Source organism: Silene latifolia, chromosome 3, assembly GCF_048544455.1.
Source record: "Silene latifolia isolate original U9 population chromosome 3, ASM4854445v1, whole genome shotgun sequence".
Classification (NCBI taxonomy): Eukaryota; Viridiplantae; Streptophyta; class Magnoliopsida; order Caryophyllales; family Caryophyllaceae; genus Silene; species Silene latifolia.
Genome location: NC_133528.1, coordinates 137,514,256 through 137,534,361, shown reverse-complemented (window position 1 = coordinate 137,534,361; position 20,106 = coordinate 137,514,256). Strand labels below are relative to the sequence as shown.

Here is a 20,106-nt window from a genome sequence, read left to right as displayed (position 1 = left end):
AAAAAAAATCTTTTTTTTTCTTGATTTCTTTTTTTTTCCATGTTTGGTTTTTTTTATTACGAACTAGATTTTTTAATAGATCTATAAATATGTAGCAGATTTTTGTTGATTTTTGATTTTTCAAATTTATTGGTTTTATTCTTAGATTTACTAAATATAAAGTAAATTTTTGAAAAAAAAAAAAGTCGTTTTATCATGATTTTTTGGCGAAAAAAATAACTTGGTTATTGGTTGGTGGTTGTGGTGGTCGAATGAATGGTGGTGGAGGTAGTGAAGCTTTTCTGTTTCTTTTTTTCTAGTTTTTTTAAAATTTGGGAATTATGGTGGTTTTTGGTGGTGTTGGTGTTGTTATTTATTGATTTTAATCTTCAAGTAAAGTTAAAGTTACATTTTTCTCTATTAAAGTTACACTTATCTCTATTAAAATTACAATTACTTTTTTTTTCCTTTCAGATTTTTTTATGCAAATTTAGTAAAATTTGTTGATTTTAATCTTTTAGTACAGTTAGAGTTAACTTATCTCTAGTAAAGTTTTATTTACTTTTTTTTTTCAGATTTGTTTATTCAAATCTAATAAAATTTGCTGGTTTTAATCTTCTAGTAAAGTTAAAGTTACACTTATCTCTATTAAAATTACACTTATTTCTATTAAAATTACATTTAATGGATTAAAGTTACCCTCTCAATGACTAAAGTTATATTCTCAATGGACTAAAGTTACACTTTTAATATGAACTAAAGTTACACTCTTAATTAGACCTGGCAAAATCAACCCAACACGATTGGCCCGACCCGATACCTAAAATTGACCCGAAATACCGCACCCGAATGACACCTGAAACCCGAATTGACCCGACCCGAAACGAAAATGACCCAAGCTTTCATGGACTTGTAACAGACCCATCCCGAAATGACCCGAACTGAAAGCACTCAACCCGAAAATGACCCGATAAAACATAACTTTATTTGACCTCAAAAGACTAGAAATGCTTTTTTTTCTTAATCATTGACCCGAAAATGACCTGACTCCAAACAACCCAACCCCCTTGACTGAAAATGACATGATAAACATATCTGAAATGACTCGGGAACCCAAAAGGACCCGACCCGACCCGAACTAATCCGATAATGTGGCAAACCCGAATTGACCCTACCCGAACTGGCCTGACCCGAACCCGATCCGTTGACCCGTTTTGCCAGGTCTCCTCTCTATGGACTAAAGTTACATTTTTAATATGGACTAAAGTTACACTTTCAATAGACTAAAGTTACACTTAAGTTACTCAATTTACAATAAGTTGTGTTAAAATTACAAAAATTCAAAATAATATTCGTTAAAAATCACTTTGTAGTATAAAATTACACTTTTAAGATAAAGTTACACTTGAAAAAGACTAAAGTTACACTCGTAAAAGGCAAAATTGTCGTAAACTTGCTTTGAAATTACAAAAGGTTACACTCGTAAAATGACCTTAAAAGACTAAAGTTACAAAAGGTGGTGTTAAGTGGGTAACTAATTAGTGTTAAACGTGTTTCTTGTTTTCAATATCAACCATGCACAATACAAGATCTAATGGTTGTGGTAAGATTTAGGGACACAAAATATATGAAGGATTCATATATATACATATATATATATATATATATATTTATATATATATATATATATATATATATATGTGTGTGTGTGTGTGTGTGTGTGTGTGTCTATAAGGGTTCAATTGAGTCCTGATTACAATCTTTACATGAATGAGATCAATGTTTGAGATTGTGGGAGGAAGTAGGGTCTTTATAGGCCCAAAAAAAAATGAAAATGTGATAGGAGGAGAGAAGGTGTTGCAGGATGTTATTACTCTTCCCAACATGCAACATGCTGACATCTTACCAGACAACATTAAACCCGTGTAAAATAAAATCATATACGTAAAACGCTCCGTATATCTTCATTCGGACTCCGATTAAGGCGAAACAAAAGCCTAAAATTATTATTTTTCGAGCCTGTCGCAATAGTAATATTTTTGTGTACTATTGACTTTTTGAAAGTTTCAGTACTGCTCGGTTTTATTCCAGGTTTTTAAGAGTGTAACTTTGATCTTTTAAGGCGGTTTTGTATATAAAAAATTAAATTTATACAATTTTAATATTTTACGAGTGTAACTTTGACGCTTTACGAGTGTAAATTTAATATTTTAAGGTCATTTTGTAGATAAAAATTTGGTTATGTAACTTTATTACATAAAAATTTATATAAAAATTTGAATTCATATAATTTGAACATTTTACGAGTATAACTTTGATACTTTAGGAGTGTAAATTCAGTATTTTAAGAGTGTAGTCATTTTGTAAATAAAAATTTGAATTTTTGTAACTTTAGTATTTTAAGGTTGAATTTATGTTATTTTAACACAATTTATGGGTGTAACTTTAATCGCATATGAGTGTAACTTTGGTCATTTATGAGTGTAACTTTGGTCCTTCATGAGTATAACTTTAGTCCGGCCATCCTTCGCCCTCCATCACCAACCTACACCCACAAAAAAAATTAGATCTGGAAAAGAAAAAAAAACAAGATCAGAAAAAATTAAACACCAAAGTTATACTTTTTAAAACATCAAAGTGACACTTTTGAAACATCAAAGAAACACGTTCTAAACATCAAAATTACACTTTCATAATCCTCAAGGTTACAGTTTTAACACTTCAAAGATACACTTTTCACGCTCCTCAAAGTTACACTTTTTAAAACACACAAACCACTTTAGACAAAATTCAACCGAATTTTCGAGCTACTTTTTAAAACATCAGAATTACAGTTTTTAGACATCAAACTGACACTTTTTAAAACATCAAACTGACACTTCATAAATACTCAAGGTTACACTTTTATAAGCCCAAAGTTACATTTTTCACGTCCTAAAGGTTATAAAAAAATTCACAAGAAAAATTGACAAAAACTTTTACAAAACAACAAAATATACCAAACTAACTGTTCACACAAGATCCAACAAAATAATTCATAAGAAACAAACAACCTCTAATTTTCAACATAAACAAGTATTAAAAATTCGTGATTTAAATCATAGATCCATGAACAACGATGAAGAATTTCTAAAAAATAACCGTATTAATGAAATTAATGGTGATTTTGAGTTAAATAAGGTCCATTACGACCGATTATGACGATAATAACGGTGGTTGTACGGACAACAAGTCGATGACGATTATAAAGTGAAGAAGAATAAAAAAAATGAAAGCGGCGCCGACTGTGAGTTGCGGTGATCGCGTCGATGATTGTGACGGAGCTCCGACGACGTATGTCAGTGGCCGGCGGTGTTAACAAGTGGGGGTGAAGGTGTAAATGGTTAAAGCAAGTCAGTGGGGTTTAGTGATTGAGTTTGGGTAGGAGAGGATAAGTGAGAAATGGTTAGTCAGGGAGTGTGAATGCTACCGCGTTTGTTTGTGTACTTGTGTTTTGGTTTTTAAGTCAGTTTGTAAGTTCGCACGAGATCCCTATATATATATATATATATATATATATATATATATATATATATATATATATATATATATATATATATATATGGGCGATATCCCTTACGAATTGAGTTACGGTGCGAACTGTGCGAAAAACTACCTAAATACACAAGTCAACACTACTAGATACATATATCAGTAATGCCAAATACACATGTATCTAGTAGTATTCGTAGATGTATCCACAAATTGTCTTCATGTATCCACCCCAAAAATTTGAACTATCACTACTACGATCAACCACCGACCACCCTACCTCTGCCCACCACTCTACCAGCACACTTCACCACCGCCGGCCATCCATACCACGCCGATAAGCATCACCTTTGTCCCCTACGACCACAGGTACAAATGTATCCAAGAGCACTACCTTAGGTATCTACAGTACTAATGCGTGTATCCAACCCACACCATCACCACCGCCCACCACCCACCATCACACCGCCTACCGCCATACCACTGCCCACCACCATTATCACCGGTACCGACACCCACTTACTCCTCCCCACTTCACATCAACACCGACGACTACACCACCATCACCACAACAACCTTATCCTCTTTAGACCTTCGATGCCCCAACAAATATGCCATCAAAGACCCAAATCAACATCAAAAATTGAAATCTAATGGCCAGATCTACAGGAAATGACGAAAGGAAATGAACCGTTACCAAATGTCGGAAATGGCTTCCTTCACACCACCGTGAACCTGCCTCCTCGCCAATCAACTCCGGCAGGCCATCGCCGCTATTCTATTTCAACTGTCACGACGATCAATCTGAGTGACTTTTAACCATTCAACGTGAATCCCACCGCCGTGGACAAAAACTTTAGATATAAATACCATGTTTAAAAAATTGATGGGTAGTGTGAAAGCATTGGTGGGTAGTGTGGATGAAGAGAATTGAGAAGAGAGATGGATACTTTATTTAGGAAATGAGGGAGTTCTCTTTCACGTGTGGTAAGGGTGAGGAGCTTTGTTTCACGTGAGATTGAGTCTATGAGAGTTAGTTCATAGGTTCACATGGAACATTTGGTTCACACAGGATCTTAATATATATATATATATATATATATGATTGAGCTAAGAAGTTTTATAGTACATCACTAAATAGTAAACAATATTGATCCTTATTTTTAATAGTAAAAATAACCAAGTCTAGTATAATCACAACTGTAGCCTGTAGGAATTAAACCGACTTGCGAAACGTCGTCGACGTTTTATAACGAATTGTCGACGTTTTATAAAAAAAATACCAATTTACCCTTTACATCTCTCTCTCTCTCTCTCTCTCTCTCTCTCTCTCTCTCTCTCTCTCTCTCTCTCTCTCTCTCTCTTACCACAATCTTACCATTAAACCACTAGACTACTGCCACCCGCCCCACTACCGCACCACTGCCTTATCATCGCACCACCACCAATTTTCTTTTCCCTTTACTCACTTTCCTTTTTTTTTGTCTTTCGAAAATAACCATCACTCCCATCCGCACCATTCAACCACCGCACCGCCATTTCACCATTATTTCCCCACCACCAGCCACCACCTCAACGGCCCCTTCAACCACCGGCCCACTTAGTGAGTAATGTACAACCTCTTTCTTTTATTTCGAAATAGGTTTTTTTTATTTGAATTAGTTTTGCATTGTTTATTTGTTTGATTGTTGTATTTCATAGATTAATTTTGTAGTTAGTTCCCATAATTCTGGCGTTATTGGTTTCACAATTCGCATTTCTTGTTGTTGTTGTCGGGTTTGTTGTTGGTGGTTGTTGTGAGAAAGGTGAGGGACATTAAAATTCAACGTGATGGAAGGTGTTGGACGTTGAATCTCAAAGTCAAGGAGGGCTAGGGGCGTTGAAATTCAACGTTGGGTGGGGAGGGAGACGTTGTGTATTCACGTTGGTTGGGGAGGAAGATGTTAAATCTCATCGTCTGGTCATGGGTAGGACGTTGAGTTTCAACGTCCGATTTGGCCATGGACGTTGAAATTCAACATTTCACCCATGGTTGGACTTTGAATTTTAACGTTCGTCCATAGTTCGGGCTTTTTAATTTTATTTTCACCGTTACTTTTGTATTTAAGTAGGTAATTTTTATTTTTATTTTTGTATTAAAGTTTTTTTTATTATTTATCTAATGTTTTAATTTCGTTAATGTCGATGACGATTATTAACAAGGCAATGTCATGAAAAGTGTCAACGATTCATTAAAAAAATATTAATTAGTTAATTTGACGATGATTCGTTGTTTGCCATTGAATTTGATTAACAAAATGTTGTATTTTTTTTAAAAAATTGTTATTTGGGAGAATTTGGGAAACAAAATTGTTATATATATATATATATATATATATATATATATATATATATATATATATATATAGAGAGAGAGAGAGAGAGAGAGAGAGAGAGAGTAGTCTTGGTCTTTTTTCTAAAAGACGTCGACGATTCGTTACAAAATGTCGACGACCTTTTACAACCCTACTTTCTAAATCAGATACACGATAAATGTGTATTCCTGACGCTCCGTCCATTTTGACTATACATCGTTTTAGATATTAAAAAAAAAAGTTTTCTACATGGTAACCCTATGTTTTTTCCGATTTTACATGGTAAACTTCCCTTTCAAAACACACACGTGGTAACCCTCAACCTATTAATACATATTAGTATGACCCCAAACTTGTATTCCGTCAATTTTTCCGTTAAGTAACTAACGGAATGTGACTTGGCTAATTTAATTTTGAGTTTTTTCTACATGGTAAACTTATGTTTTAAAAACTTCTACACAATAACCCTATTTACATGCTTACAAAAATACTCATTCAATTAATCATTTTTCTCTCATTTTCACTCGATTACACTAAATAATGTCTAATATTTTACATCTCCTTCCTTTTGTTCCTATGAAGTGTTTTACTTTGGAATTTAAAGGATCTAGTTAAGGTTCTTTCAATATCTAAAGAAGATATTTTAATACTCGTTTATATGAAGGATATTGGAGGAATGTGTTTGATAAATTTTTTTTTCTTCGGCCAGCTTACTCTCTATATCTCTTTTTGTCTACAATCTAAATAACTTAGTCTCCTTCCTTCACGAGCAAGACTTTCACCGAATGAATAGCCCTCCGACAAAAAGAGGCAAATGATCAATTGTTCAGGCGTTGGAATCAATCTGAATAATGAAATTAATAACGTCAAAGATGTGGAGGCGGAAACAATTTGTTAACATGCCCCAACTCCGAATCATGAGCGTACAAAAAACAAATAGAGTAATCGAGTGAAAATGAGAGAAAAATAATTAATTGAATGAGTATTTTTGTATGCGTGCGTGTTTTGTACAAAATAGGGTTATCATGTAGAATTTTATAAAACACAAGGTTAACATGTAGAAAAAACTCAAAATTAAATTAGTCACCTCACTTTCCATTAGGTACTTAACGAAAAAATTGATAGAATACAAGTTCAGGGTCATGTCAATACGTATTAATAGAGTTGATGGTTGCCATGTGTGTGTGTTTTTTTGGAAAAGGACGGTTACCATCTAGAATCAGAAAAAATATAGGGTTTTTTTTTTTTTTTGGTGACAATTTAGCTTTTCAATGAAGTTTTCTCTCCAATTGCAAATTATCATACAATGTTGTAGAAACCAAAGTTAATATGTAAAAATAAGACTTAATACAAATATGCATATCCTTTTTCCCATTTTCAAGAGGGATTTATTATGCTAAACTACTATCTTCAATAATTTTTCTTAATTCTTGTAAAAACAAAGCATCCACGAGTCCACGACATATTAAATTAAATCAAATGCACGGAGAGAATGAATGACTCTTGTTTATCCTTGCGTGTGACTAATTTTCAGCGCGGAGAGATAACCAATGTAGAAGATTTGGAGAGGCAACCATTTTACAGGTTTTTGAAGAGTACATCCTTGTTGCATTCAGCTGGTCTTGGAGTACTCTTGTATGCTTTGGGAGGATTTCCTTACGTTGTGTGGGGGATGGTGAGTGTCACTTTAAGACCTTGTCCATATTCCGTCTTTTTCTATAATCTTGCATTTAACTAATTTACTTTAAAGTTCTAAATATTTAATCTTCAATATTTTAAGTTTAAAAAATAATACTCATTATTTGTTCAATTATTTTTTTACCTTATCTATTCTTATAACATGTGTTTTTAATGGACGGTAAAAAAATTATAACACAGGGTGAATTGTTATATATGTCCTTTTTCAGGTGTATCGGTAAATAATTCTTTATTTTCGTTTTTGGGAACGTTTTGGTTGAAAAAATCTAAGTGCAAGTGAATGAATTCCTCTATATATACTAGGAAAATAATCATTTTTAAATATTTTCCCTCTCAAAAGCATTTTAGCATTCACCTATATAAGGAAACAAGTGAAACTTTTTTCATTAAATAATTATCTTTTCATTAAAAATATAATCCATAATTAAACTATAATCTTTTTATTAAACTTAATATTTTGATCTTTTAAATAAAAAAAATTGGTATAAAACTATAAAATATAAATTGCTAAATCTTTTATTAATGCAATAATTAATATTTTAAAGAACTCCTTCACACTTATTTACTGTTGCCTTCGTGACAAAAAAAAAAAATTAAAATAATTTGAGAAAAATTTATAACATGAAATTATTATTTCTATCGTAAAAAAATATATTTTGATTAAAATAAACATCACATAACTTTACTCAATTTACTTTGATTAGTCTTTTGGTCATTTCAATTTTTTTTGTTTCATATCAAAATATAATGGGGTGTAATATTAAAAAATATTGAGATGTCGATTTAAAATTTAAAAGTAATACTCTAAAAAAAACTCTATGTATACGGTATTCTGCGCATGCATTGCGCGAGAACTATACTAATAATATAAATAAGTGATTTATTTCACATTGTTTGTCAATTCCTTGAACTTTTTACCAAATTAATAGATAATTATTAGCCTGGATGAATTGAGTATAACAAAATTTCCCAAAATAATATTTTCAATATTTATATAATATATAATATGAGAAAATATAGTTAAGATAGTGTCCAGAAGATTCAAAAGTCAAATAGAAATATATAGTGAAATGAGATGATAATAGATTTGGTTTGAGGGCGACTTAATGTCATTAAATCATTAGCGTTGTGATCATGCAGGGTGTAAGAGCTACAGGTGTTTTGCATATCACATTTCTGGTGAATTCTGTATGCCATATTTGGGGAAATCAAGCTTGGAATACGGGTGATTTGTCTAAAAATAATTGGTATGTGATTAATTGTTTCTGTTTTTTTAAGGGGCAAATCGATTTTCCGATAGCAATTTTGTAATGTACTTGCTAAATCTCGTACACAAGTGTACTATAACCTACACACCGTACCCTTAATATTCCATAATCACCCTTCGTCTTAAAAATCATGAAAAGAGTTTTCACCCTTATGTCTCAAAATCTAACCAATTCCTTAATAGTTCGACAATTATGGATCATAACTTGCACATATCACACGTTATTTCTCCTTTTATCAACAATTTTATTAATATCCATCTTTAAATTGATCTAATTGATTTTTTTTTTTTTTTTACAATTAGGATTTGAATTGAGGTTGGTACATATATAATTGATTCTAAATAATTAGAACATGATTAGTTATGACTAACAAATTTGAGTAAACGAATGAATGCGCAACAAGAAATCAGTAATGGAAAACATGTTTGATTATTGTGACGATTGCAAACCATGATGTGACAATTGCAAAGCACAACCATTCTACCAAGTTAACAAACCCCGCTCCCGAAGCTTGAATAACAAACTTCAGTGTTGTTACCGTTGTTACTTGTTAGAGATACCCACGAACGGCCGTCAACCACCATCCCGACATCTCCTTTTCCTCTCTCCGTCATCGCCTCACCGGCCTTTCCAAGTGGGGCGTGATGGTCCATCGATTTGGGAATTTTTTAATTTTTTAGTTTTTGATTCGTCTATCTCTTGCTAAGGCCCTGTTTTTTTTAACTTAATTTCAGTTCTAAGGAGTTCAGTTCAGTTCAGTTAGCATTATTAAGTTCAGTTCAGCTCCATTTAATTCATTTTATTTCAACAATAATATTATTATTCTTATTTATTATTATTATTATTATTATTATTTTTATTATTATTTTTTTTTTTTTTTTTTTTTTTTGCAGAAAGGTTTGGATCATTTCTCATTAATCATGAACAATAATGTTACAGATCCGCTACCATCTAAAAGGGAACCAATATGGCTACCTTAGACAAAGAACCCCAAAGAAAACAACAAGAAAGTAATAAAATCCTCAAAGACTAAGACATTCCATGCCGAGTTAAAACAAGATATTGTGCTCTCCTAGCAATGACAGTAGGAGGAGTATGAATTCCTTTGAAAATTCTCCTGTTGCGCTCATTCCAGATCAAGTAAATGACACACAGCAGAAGACATCTGCGCTGTTTTTTAACAAAGTTGCTGCCCCGATTATGAAGCTTGTACCATCTGAGAATCTGGCGAAGACACAGCTGGTTCGTGATATGCAGCCAGGAGGAGACATGACGCCAAATAGTAGCAGAAAAAGGACACTGAAAAAATAGGTGATTAGCAGACTCTGAGTGGCTCTCACACAGCACACACCGATTAACCATCACCATCCCTCTGCTATACAGGTTATCTATAGTGGGCAATTTATTCTGCATAGCAAGTAGGCCAATGAAAGAGTGCTTAGGGAAATTAAAAGCATCATTCAGAGTCTTATGCATAGAAATCCCTAGACTTTTAGGTCTCAAGCTTTCGTAGATCAAGGACTTGTAGCCAGGGGAACCCAGCAAGCTTCTGGCCTGCTGAACACCACCAGTGAGCATAACTAGGCAATCCCTGCAAGTAAGAACATTACTCCAAAATCAAGAGTGAGCAGCAGTGAGATGACAGTCCCATAGGTTAGCACCCTTGAGAATGTAGGCATTAACCCACTGTACCCATATGTTAGGAGCATTGGTCTCAAGTTTAAAGAGCCATCCCATCATCTGAGCTTTATTCCAGCTTAAAATTTCTTTAATATCCACTCCTCCTTCACGTCTAGGTCTACATAAGCTAGCCCAACTTTTAAAAACCCATCTTCGAGCTCCATCATCAGTGCCTCAAAGGAAGTCCTTACAAATCTTATGAATTTTCTTGGCAATCCCCTTTGGAAGTAGGATACTAGCACCCCAAAAGTTCTGAATACCAAAAATGACCGAGTTAATGAGAGCAATCTTACCAGCATAGCTCAGGCAATTGTTAGCCTAGTGAGAAATCTTAGCTCTGATCTTGTCCATCATGGGGATGAACATACTCTGTGTCAGCCGTGCTCCAAACAAAGGGATACCTAAGTATCTTACAAGGAGTTCCCCTTCAACATAGCCCGTAGTTTGCAAAATGAGCTGTTTCAAAGTTGGGTTGACCCCTCCAAAATAAAGATTAGACTTCATGGGATTCACTCTTAACCCAGAAAACCCAGCAAAAAGAGATAAGCACTTGTCAACAGCCTGAATAGAGGGCAAGTCCCCTCTAGTGAAGACCAAGAGATCATCAGCAAAAATAAGGTGTGTGAGTTTAACTTTAACACACTTAGGATGATAGGAAAAGCCAGGGTGAGAAGGAAGTTGTCTAAGCAATCTGGAGAGCACTTCCATACACAAAGTGAAAAGATAAGGAGAAAGAGGGATTATTATTATTATTATTATTATTATTATTATTATTATTATTATTATTATTATTATTATTATTATTATTATTATTATTATTATTATTATTATTATTATTATTATTATTATTATTATTATTATTATTATTATTATTATTATTATTATTATTATTATTATTATTATTATTATTATTATTATTATATTAATTTGGGAAAATGCACACGGTGCCCTCGAACTTTCATACTTTTCTTGTGGTGCCCAAAATTTTAACTTTGTGCCCCTGGTACCCTCAAGGTTTAGATTTTTGCAGAACATATCCAATAATGTAACTTCTGTTAAATAATTAATACGTGCTACAAATTAATGGTTGAATAGGACAATTATGATTAAAATATAGATTAGAAAATAATGTCAAAATAAGTAACATGTAAGGAAAAAAAAGAAATTGTGCTCAAAATACCTTAATTTACCAAATTTCAAACAAGTCTTAATGTAAAATAAGTCCACTTATCCATTAAGTTCCCAAAAAATACTAAATTGTAGACAATAATAGTATGGATACACATATGTCAAGCCAAAATGTATGGAGTATCCAATTCTCCAATACTTATTTTCCAAAACATTCAATATGAACCAAAAATCTTCACATTTACGCTTTACTAAACCACTAACCTACCAAACTTGTTCAATCTTTGCGAAAAGTAGTTGATGCATTAGACATGATCAGCTTTGACCTCTTCCGATTTTGTGTTGATGACTTAGCTACATCATTTTCTCTCTTCTTCTGGTTAGTACAAGTAGTTGCAGCTTTTTTTTTTTTTTTTTTTTGCTTTGGTGTTATACCACCCTAACAAGACCTTGCATTGTGGACAAGAGTCTTGCAAATGGAACATGAATGGTAGTGAACCTTCTACCCTTCCTTCTCTTCGGTTCATCTTGCTTCTTTTTCCTCTGTCTTTTAGGCCTTCCTATGCCTCTTTCTTGCAACGGTGGTAAAACTTTAGGAAAATCAAAGTTCGGCGATTGTTCTTTATCGGGTAACGGATGCATATGCTCTACATATGTTAACTTTTAGCAATGACCAAGAAAGAAATCGTAAATATAATGAATCGGTTCTTCTTTATTATGGTAAATGGATCTACATGCATGTTTACACGGAATTCCAGCCACTTGCCATTCTCCTCAAAGACAAATACCATTATTGATGTCCACTTGAAACACAGTGGTGCCTTCACGCACCTCAAACTTCCCACCCCCAACTTTGATCACGGTACATTATCTTCAATCCAAACAGTTAACTTCCAGTACATATTTTGCGTAAGGCGTTGGATAAGTTAATTCTATCTTGTCAGCTAACTCCATCCTCTCAGAAAACATGGCCATATAATAGGTCTTAATCCTTTCCATTAAAGACATCACCGGCAACCCCCTTAAGCCATTCATTAATGCATTAAAGGATTCCACAAAGTTTAAAGTATTATGTATACATGCCACCTCCGGATCAAATGTATGGATAGGCCATTGTTGCTGAACATTTTGTAGATAGCGCACAGATGCCGGAGACATTTGAGCCATCTTATCTAGTGCCTTGTTGTATACATATGATGATTTGGCATTTGCTGCAGTCCAAAATATATCATGGTATAAAGGACCACTCTATTTTTCCTTAAAATTTGAGTACAAATGCTGTGCACAAACTCTCCTTACAGCCCTTGGAAATTCTTTCTTCAAAGCTTTGTCAACCCCTTTCATCCTATCACTAATAAAATTCCAAACCCATTTGACACATTCATGTTGTTCAAAAGCAAGCCTTAAATTTCTAAAGACGTATGTCCATGTCTCTGTGTTCTCTTTTCCGACAATAGCATAAGCTATGCATTACAAATTATTGTTTCCATCCAAACTCATGGCAGACAACAACATCTCCTTGTATCTCCCCTTAAGATGACATCCATTTACACCAATAATAGTCCGACAACCTTTAAAAAAACCAATAATCCATGCATTAAAACTAACAAACATGCCTTTAAAATGGATTACATTATCATTTTGAGGTGAATGCCAAGTGATGAGTGCCCATGACCCAGGATTAGTTTTTTTGATCATTTCCCCATAAGCTGCCAACACATTGTAACTCGTCTTATGCTCTCCATAAATTTGATCACAAACTAATTCTCTAAACTTTGTACATTGTTCTACGGCTGACCTCAATGCCAAAATTCTTCACTAAAGTTTGCGCCATACTGTAAACAGGCATTTTAGGATTTGCTCGTTGCGAACCCAAATCATGAATGTGCACATCCCCCTTGTGACGGAAGCCACATTGAGCGAACTTGGGTGTGAAGACCATCTCCTGAAAATGGCTTCACCAACAGTAACCAATAACCAGAGATATCACAATCAACCACAATCACAATAATAATACCAATCAATCAATACAAATGTCGCCTTATAACCAATTATGCAATAAATTGAGTAGGGAAACCCTACCTTTCCGCAATCCGTTATACTGCGGCCAATCATACAAATGCACAACGAGTAACACACGTCACCTACAACAATGGTAAACAAACAGTACTAATCACAAACTATCATAGTCAATTCTATCCCCAAATTAACCCAATCTAGGGTTTGTATAATCTCTAATGACAACCATATACTGATTAAGAAAATACTAGAGACTTACCAATGGAATCGACACGGGAAGCGAGATACAAGGACTCATGATCTATCAACCCTTGCTTGAAGATGATGAAGATAATTAGAGAAGCAATGAACGTAGTTTAGGTTTTGTAAAATGATTTAGAAACTGATTAAGCGATACTTATACCCCTTTAATCATTTTAATCAAAACCGCGGAATATAACCCGTGAGACCGGGTACTCGGTCGAGTACGACCTACTCGGCCGAGTTCCTCACAACTTGGTCGAGTGCACTCAAAACAGTAGTCTGTTTAAAAGCACTCAAAAACTTACTCGACCGAGTATGGCCTACTAGAGCGAGTAACCTAAGATCAGAAAACCGTAGTTTTACACTTAATATCAATAATTATCTTATAAAACCATCACATGAAAAATAAGATAACTTAACAATTGCATAACAAATAACATATAGATTGAGTAGGTAATCCCTACCTAATTTTCACAATTCTCCATGGAGCATAAATCTAGCACACTATTAGAACCACCCCTCTATAAATTCACAACCATAGTAACCATATACAATTATAAAAGTACTAACTAGCGCGTAAAACAACAGTTCTAAATCAAATCCCCCAAATTCCAATTAGGGTTGTGCACCCCATGCTAAAACCACATAACGTTATTAAATAAAAAGGCGGAAAATACGGGTTTTCAAAAACTTTTTAAGTCTAAAGCGCGGGATCCACTTAACATAAATAAGAGAAAGTACGATAGGTGTAAATTTAAGTTTTACAAACCAAGTAATGTGTTGGGGAGAAGATATCCCACGAATACGCACAAATAAAAAGGGTGAGTCTAATAAATAATAAAATAAGGTCCAGGGTAAGAACTCGCTAGCTCACACGGTCTCCCCCACTTAAGCTTCATCACGAACCTGTCAATAATATAAATATGAAAGCCACAGTCAGTGGGGAGTAACTCAGAGTTCTCCTAGCCACAATATGTCAAAATACAAGTAAACAAGAACTTAATTAAACATATTGATCTTACATCATACTTGAATAATAATGAACAAGAAGATATGAATGATAATCATAATGAGATAGGCATAATACATTCATAATGAGATAGGCATGATATATTATATTAAATACGCATGCAAGGGAGTAGAATAACTAAGTCAACCAATTTCGTATTGACTCGACTCAACAAGTGTAAGACATATACTTAGTATGGACTCACAAGAAAACAACCTAGACTCCAACCTCTTAGTAGGACGATGATAATAATACGGTCCTAGTCTAAACCTGGATCCAGACTCTCGAGATGGACGACACCCGATTCGACAATATATATACCAATCGCATCCAAGACAAGAAACATGGCACCCATAGCCGTAACCAAAGGTCGAGTAACCTCAAATCGGAAACATGGGGCACATAGCCATAACCAAAGGTCCGAAGAAAGGCGGAAGGATAACCCAATCCGGAAATATGGCACACATATCGTAACCAAAGTTCCAAAAGGGTAAATAAGGAATGTCTAGTAGTCACACAATGTAAAACGTCACACTTGGGTCACAAATAAGAGTAAAAATGATTACACAAACATAACGTAAAACAATTCATGTGAAACATGTATAAGTACAAGAGTAAATCAAATATCAGGTGCTCCCAGCCGGCGTGGGCACCGGCTGCCGGCCCACCGACTGGGGACACATGCCACGGTCAAATAAACAGTCAAAGATGTAAGTGTCTTCCTTGCCGGTTGGGTCACCGGCTGCCGGCCCACCGGCAGGGGATACATGCCAAGGTCAAATATAGTCAAGTCACTCAGTGTGTTCCCTGCCGGCTGGGTCACCGGCTGCCGGCCCACCGACAGGGGACTCTCTCCTATTATGAAATGACACAAGGAATTTATGTGCTCGCTGCCGGTTGGGACGCCGGCTGTCGGCCCACCGACAGGGGACTTATCCTACTCCGCCAATTTTGCAAGAAGTCATAATGTGCTCTCTGCCGGTTGGGTCACTGGCTGCCGGCCCACCGGCAAAGGCACACTGAAGCTTATTTTCAAGATTTTCCAGCTAAAAAATGCAAAGTGTCGCTGCCGGTTGGGAGGCCGGCTTCCGGCCCATCGGCATGGACACAATGTACACGAGATCTTCAACAAACAATCATCCAAAGCTTTCAAAACTCAACAATCTTAACTACATTCATCCTATACTCTCCCAATATGAAGAATACTTGGAAGAATTGCCAGATTTAAGATATAATTAACATATGGTGTCGATTATGAACCTTAAAGCAAGATTTATTCATGTAATTAAGTGGGAATTCCATTAACACAACCTGATATTTCACCATATCATCACAAAACATGAAATCACTCAATAAACATGTGAGAATTGTCATACAAGCATTCTACTCAACACGAAATCACCACAAGTCATGAAAGATACCAATTTTAACATTCATATGAGTCTAAACTACATAATTCTCACAAATTTTAACATAAAAGTTGAGTAAACCATCACCGTTACCTTTTTGCACTTCAAGCTTCTAATGAGTCATCAATTATGTAGCTATCCTCTTCCGGGTCGTCTAAACCTTCCCCTAAACACCAAAAAATGAAAGAGAAGTCAAGAATCCACATCCTTATAAGATGAGAATTTCGAAATATAAGGAAAGTCGGCATCTTTCTTACTTAGAAAGAAGGAGAATGAGATGAAGAGGAGAATGGCGCGAGAATGGACGAAATTGGCGAAGAATTGAGTGAGATATGAGGATTTTAGGGTTGAGTGGAGACGGAGTAACAATGGTGGTGTGTTTGTTGCTAAATTTCATAAATTATGAGTGAAGGAGATGAAATTGTGGGTTTATGGGAGGGTTTGTGAAGAGAAAAGAGAAGGAAAAAGGCCTATGAGGCACATTAGGCCCAACAACTCTAAATGAGTCGATTTCCACTAGAATTTACGTCTCAAGCCTACTATAACCCAAGATGGAAAATATTATTATCGTTATCTATATTATTACTATCGTTATACGACTACGACGGTATTTCATTTAATGATAAGTTTTAAATTATAATTATTTAAATAAAAAAAATCACTTCAAAATTTATTTAAATTATGATGAAAAGCGCGGGTGTTATAATCATCCCCTCTTTTAAATATTTTCGCCCTCGAAACTTGAAGCGAAAGGTATTACCTTACCAAAACAAACTAGGGTACTTGACATGCATGGAAGCCTCCGGCTCCCAAGTCTCTTCTTCTACGACACTACACTTCCACAAAACCTTCACCAATGGCACTACTTTGCTCCCTAGCTTCTTCTCCTTCTTATCCAAGATACGGACCGGTCTCTCCTCGAAAGAAAGACTAGGCTCAAGCTCGGCAATCTCATTTTGCAACACATGACTAGGGTCACTAATATATTTCCTAAGTTGAGATACATGGAAAACGTCATGAACTTTACCCAAACTCGGGGGCAAATCCAATTTGTAAGCCACGACACCAATCCTCTTCACAGCATCATACGGTCCAATGTACTTCGGACTCAACTTCCATTTAACTCCAAACCTCTTAACTCCTTTCATCAGGGACACTATTAAGAACACCTTATTTCCAACTTCAAACTCCAAGAGTCGACGACGAACATCGGTATACGACTTCTGACGATCCTGGGCAACTTTCATTCTTTCACGGATGAGCTTCGCATGATCAATCGTCTCGGCTAACTTGTCGGGTCCTAGATTACGATCATCACTTGCTTGATCCCAATAAATCGGACTACGATACTTCCTTCCATAAAGGGCTTCATAAGGGGCCATCTTGATAGAAGCATGAAAACTGTTTGATAGGCTTATCGTGTACCTATGCAAAGATAATTACCCTAGACACAAAATAATGTAGTAATAGGGGTCGAACACAAGGAGACGGGAATTCTGTTGTGAATTTCTATTGAAAGATTTCTATCAAGGTCGATTTCGATTTGTTTTGTTTGTTGTTTGGTTTGTTGATTAACAAAAACTAAGATGTAAACTATATGATTAAAGGGTGTCTAAGGGAGTTGGGTCACACATGCAAAGTTAAATATATGATCATGATAAACTCTGTAATAATAACATTGTCAATTGTTTAGGCTTAGAGACACCCACCTTACGATATTAGCGTCAACCATAGACCGGGTCCTAGAGAAACTCTCGTTTACGACTAGGTCATCCTACTACACATGCTTAGTCTAATTCAATTCCATGCCTCTCGACTTTTAGAACGAATGAACAAACTTAATCGATGAATAAGGCCTTTAAACAAAGATTAAACGTGACGATGCAAACATGTGATAGAAACAATTAGACAATATTATGTCAACCTAATTTACCATTTTAGATATTTGATTTTGCATGGCTTCCCTAGCCCCTAGACTAAGGAATTTAGCTACTCATAATGCAATGTTAACTATAAACTTTGTTGAATAAAATGCTAGACATAATTGTAGAAATGTTGTAGACTAAATGGTGAAACATATAACAAGAATAATACTAATGTGATGGTATTAATGATAAACTATGCGAAAAGTAAATAGAAACGTAAAATAGTAAACTAGAAATAGGAATACCGTAATGGAAATGAACTTGTAAGGAAGAACTAAAGTAGAACCAAAACCTTGAATGTATAACCAAATGTTGATAACTAAATACTTAACAATATTGAAAACAAATATGAAAACTAATGAGAGAAATATTGCTTAAGGCTATTATAGAGAATATAAGACGTAAGAAAAGATAACCCTAACGACGGATTAAGGCCCCTACTTATAAGAAAATAGGGGCATAACATAAAAGTCCTACAGGGGGTCAACCCCGATCGGAGTTGTCATCCCCGATCGGGGCCATGGGTATCAGGGTATTTTTCCTTCAATTCGTGCTTAAATGCTCCAAGGAATCCTAAGTAAAGCCTTAACTCCTCCTTAATCACCCGGTTAAATGCAATGTTTGGCATCTTAGAAAGGATCTCTATGTGACTTTAGCATCCTAGGCATTTGTTGACTTGTAAATTATGGGCTTGACTTTGCATTTGTAATTCTTCAAATTAATCCATCGTTTTATCCATGCAAGACCATGCACATCTTCCATGTTGGTCCATTATCTCTTCTTTAGATTAGCTCATGCTTCTAGTATTTGTACTTGAGTGGAATTGGGCTCATTTTAGTTCATTTTACTACAAAACATGAGAAAACATACAAATTGAACTAGAAAGCATATATTAGCTCATAAATACTAAAGGTAGTGCATAATACATATAAAATGGAGCTAATCTAAGGGGTAAAAGTATGTAAATTATGCACTTATCAAACTCCCCCAAGCTAAACTCTTGTTTGTCTCCAAGCACGAAACCATATCCCATCAATTGCACTATCCCAAACAAGCTAAGCATAATGATTTAAACCTCGAAACAACATGGCCAAAGGAATAAAGCAAAACATGGATGATATTTACATGACGGCGTAACATGGAAAACTTGAAATGAACCTTTAAGCTCTTGCATGATCTTTCGATTTATGGACTCTCACAGTGCACTCAAACTCTTTTATATGTGAAAGGACATTTTTGTGAATAAACACTCAACTATCCTCGACTTATAACAATGTGCCCGCAATCTAATATGATAATCAATCAAAACTAGTAAGCCAAAACAATCAAATGCAAGCATGATAAAGAAGCCAAATGGGTAGGAAGAAGGCAATATGTAATGAATAAGAAAGGGGAACAAATAAATTATGGATTGTGGAGCTAATGTCAAGCTAGCAACAACCAAATGTAAGGATGCTCAATCCCAATTCTAACCCAATTTGCAATTTAAATCATAAGTAAACTCTCCAAAATATGTAAATAATGCATGAGAGTTTCTCACATTAACTTCTTCTTCTCTTTTTTTTTCTTTTCAATTCATACTTCTTTTTTCATTTTCTTTCATGCTTTTTTCATTTCTTTTTTCTCAACTTTTTTTTTCCTTTCTCAATTTTTCATTTCAATTCATCATCACTTTTTTCTCTTTTCTTTCTTGAGCATGAAGACCAAGCTCACATGATACTCAAACTTTGAAACAAATCCCAATTAAGCACCCAAACACGACCAAACAAAGCTACTAGCGCAACAAGGTAGGCAAATTATAATGTAGCTAGGGAAAAATGTTTGTGAAGGGGTCAAGAAGGCAATTATATTTATGTAAATGGC

At 34.8% G+C, this 20,106-nt stretch overlaps 1 protein-coding gene across 1 annotated transcript in view; it reads left to right on the top strand.

Annotated features, from left to right (window-relative positions):
- Positions 1–20,106, top strand: part of LOC141648131 (palmitoyl-monogalactosyldiacylglycerol delta-7 desaturase, chloroplastic-like) — a 70,277-nt gene that overhangs the window by 22,087 nt on the left and 28,084 nt on the right. The window contains exons 3-4 of the mRNA XM_074456616.1: positions 7,399–7,539; positions 8,703–8,809. Of these exons, the coding sequence (XP_074312717.1) occupies positions 7,399–7,539; positions 8,703–8,809 (248 nt within the window). The remainder of the gene's footprint in view (positions 1–7,398; positions 7,540–8,702; positions 8,810–20,106) is intronic.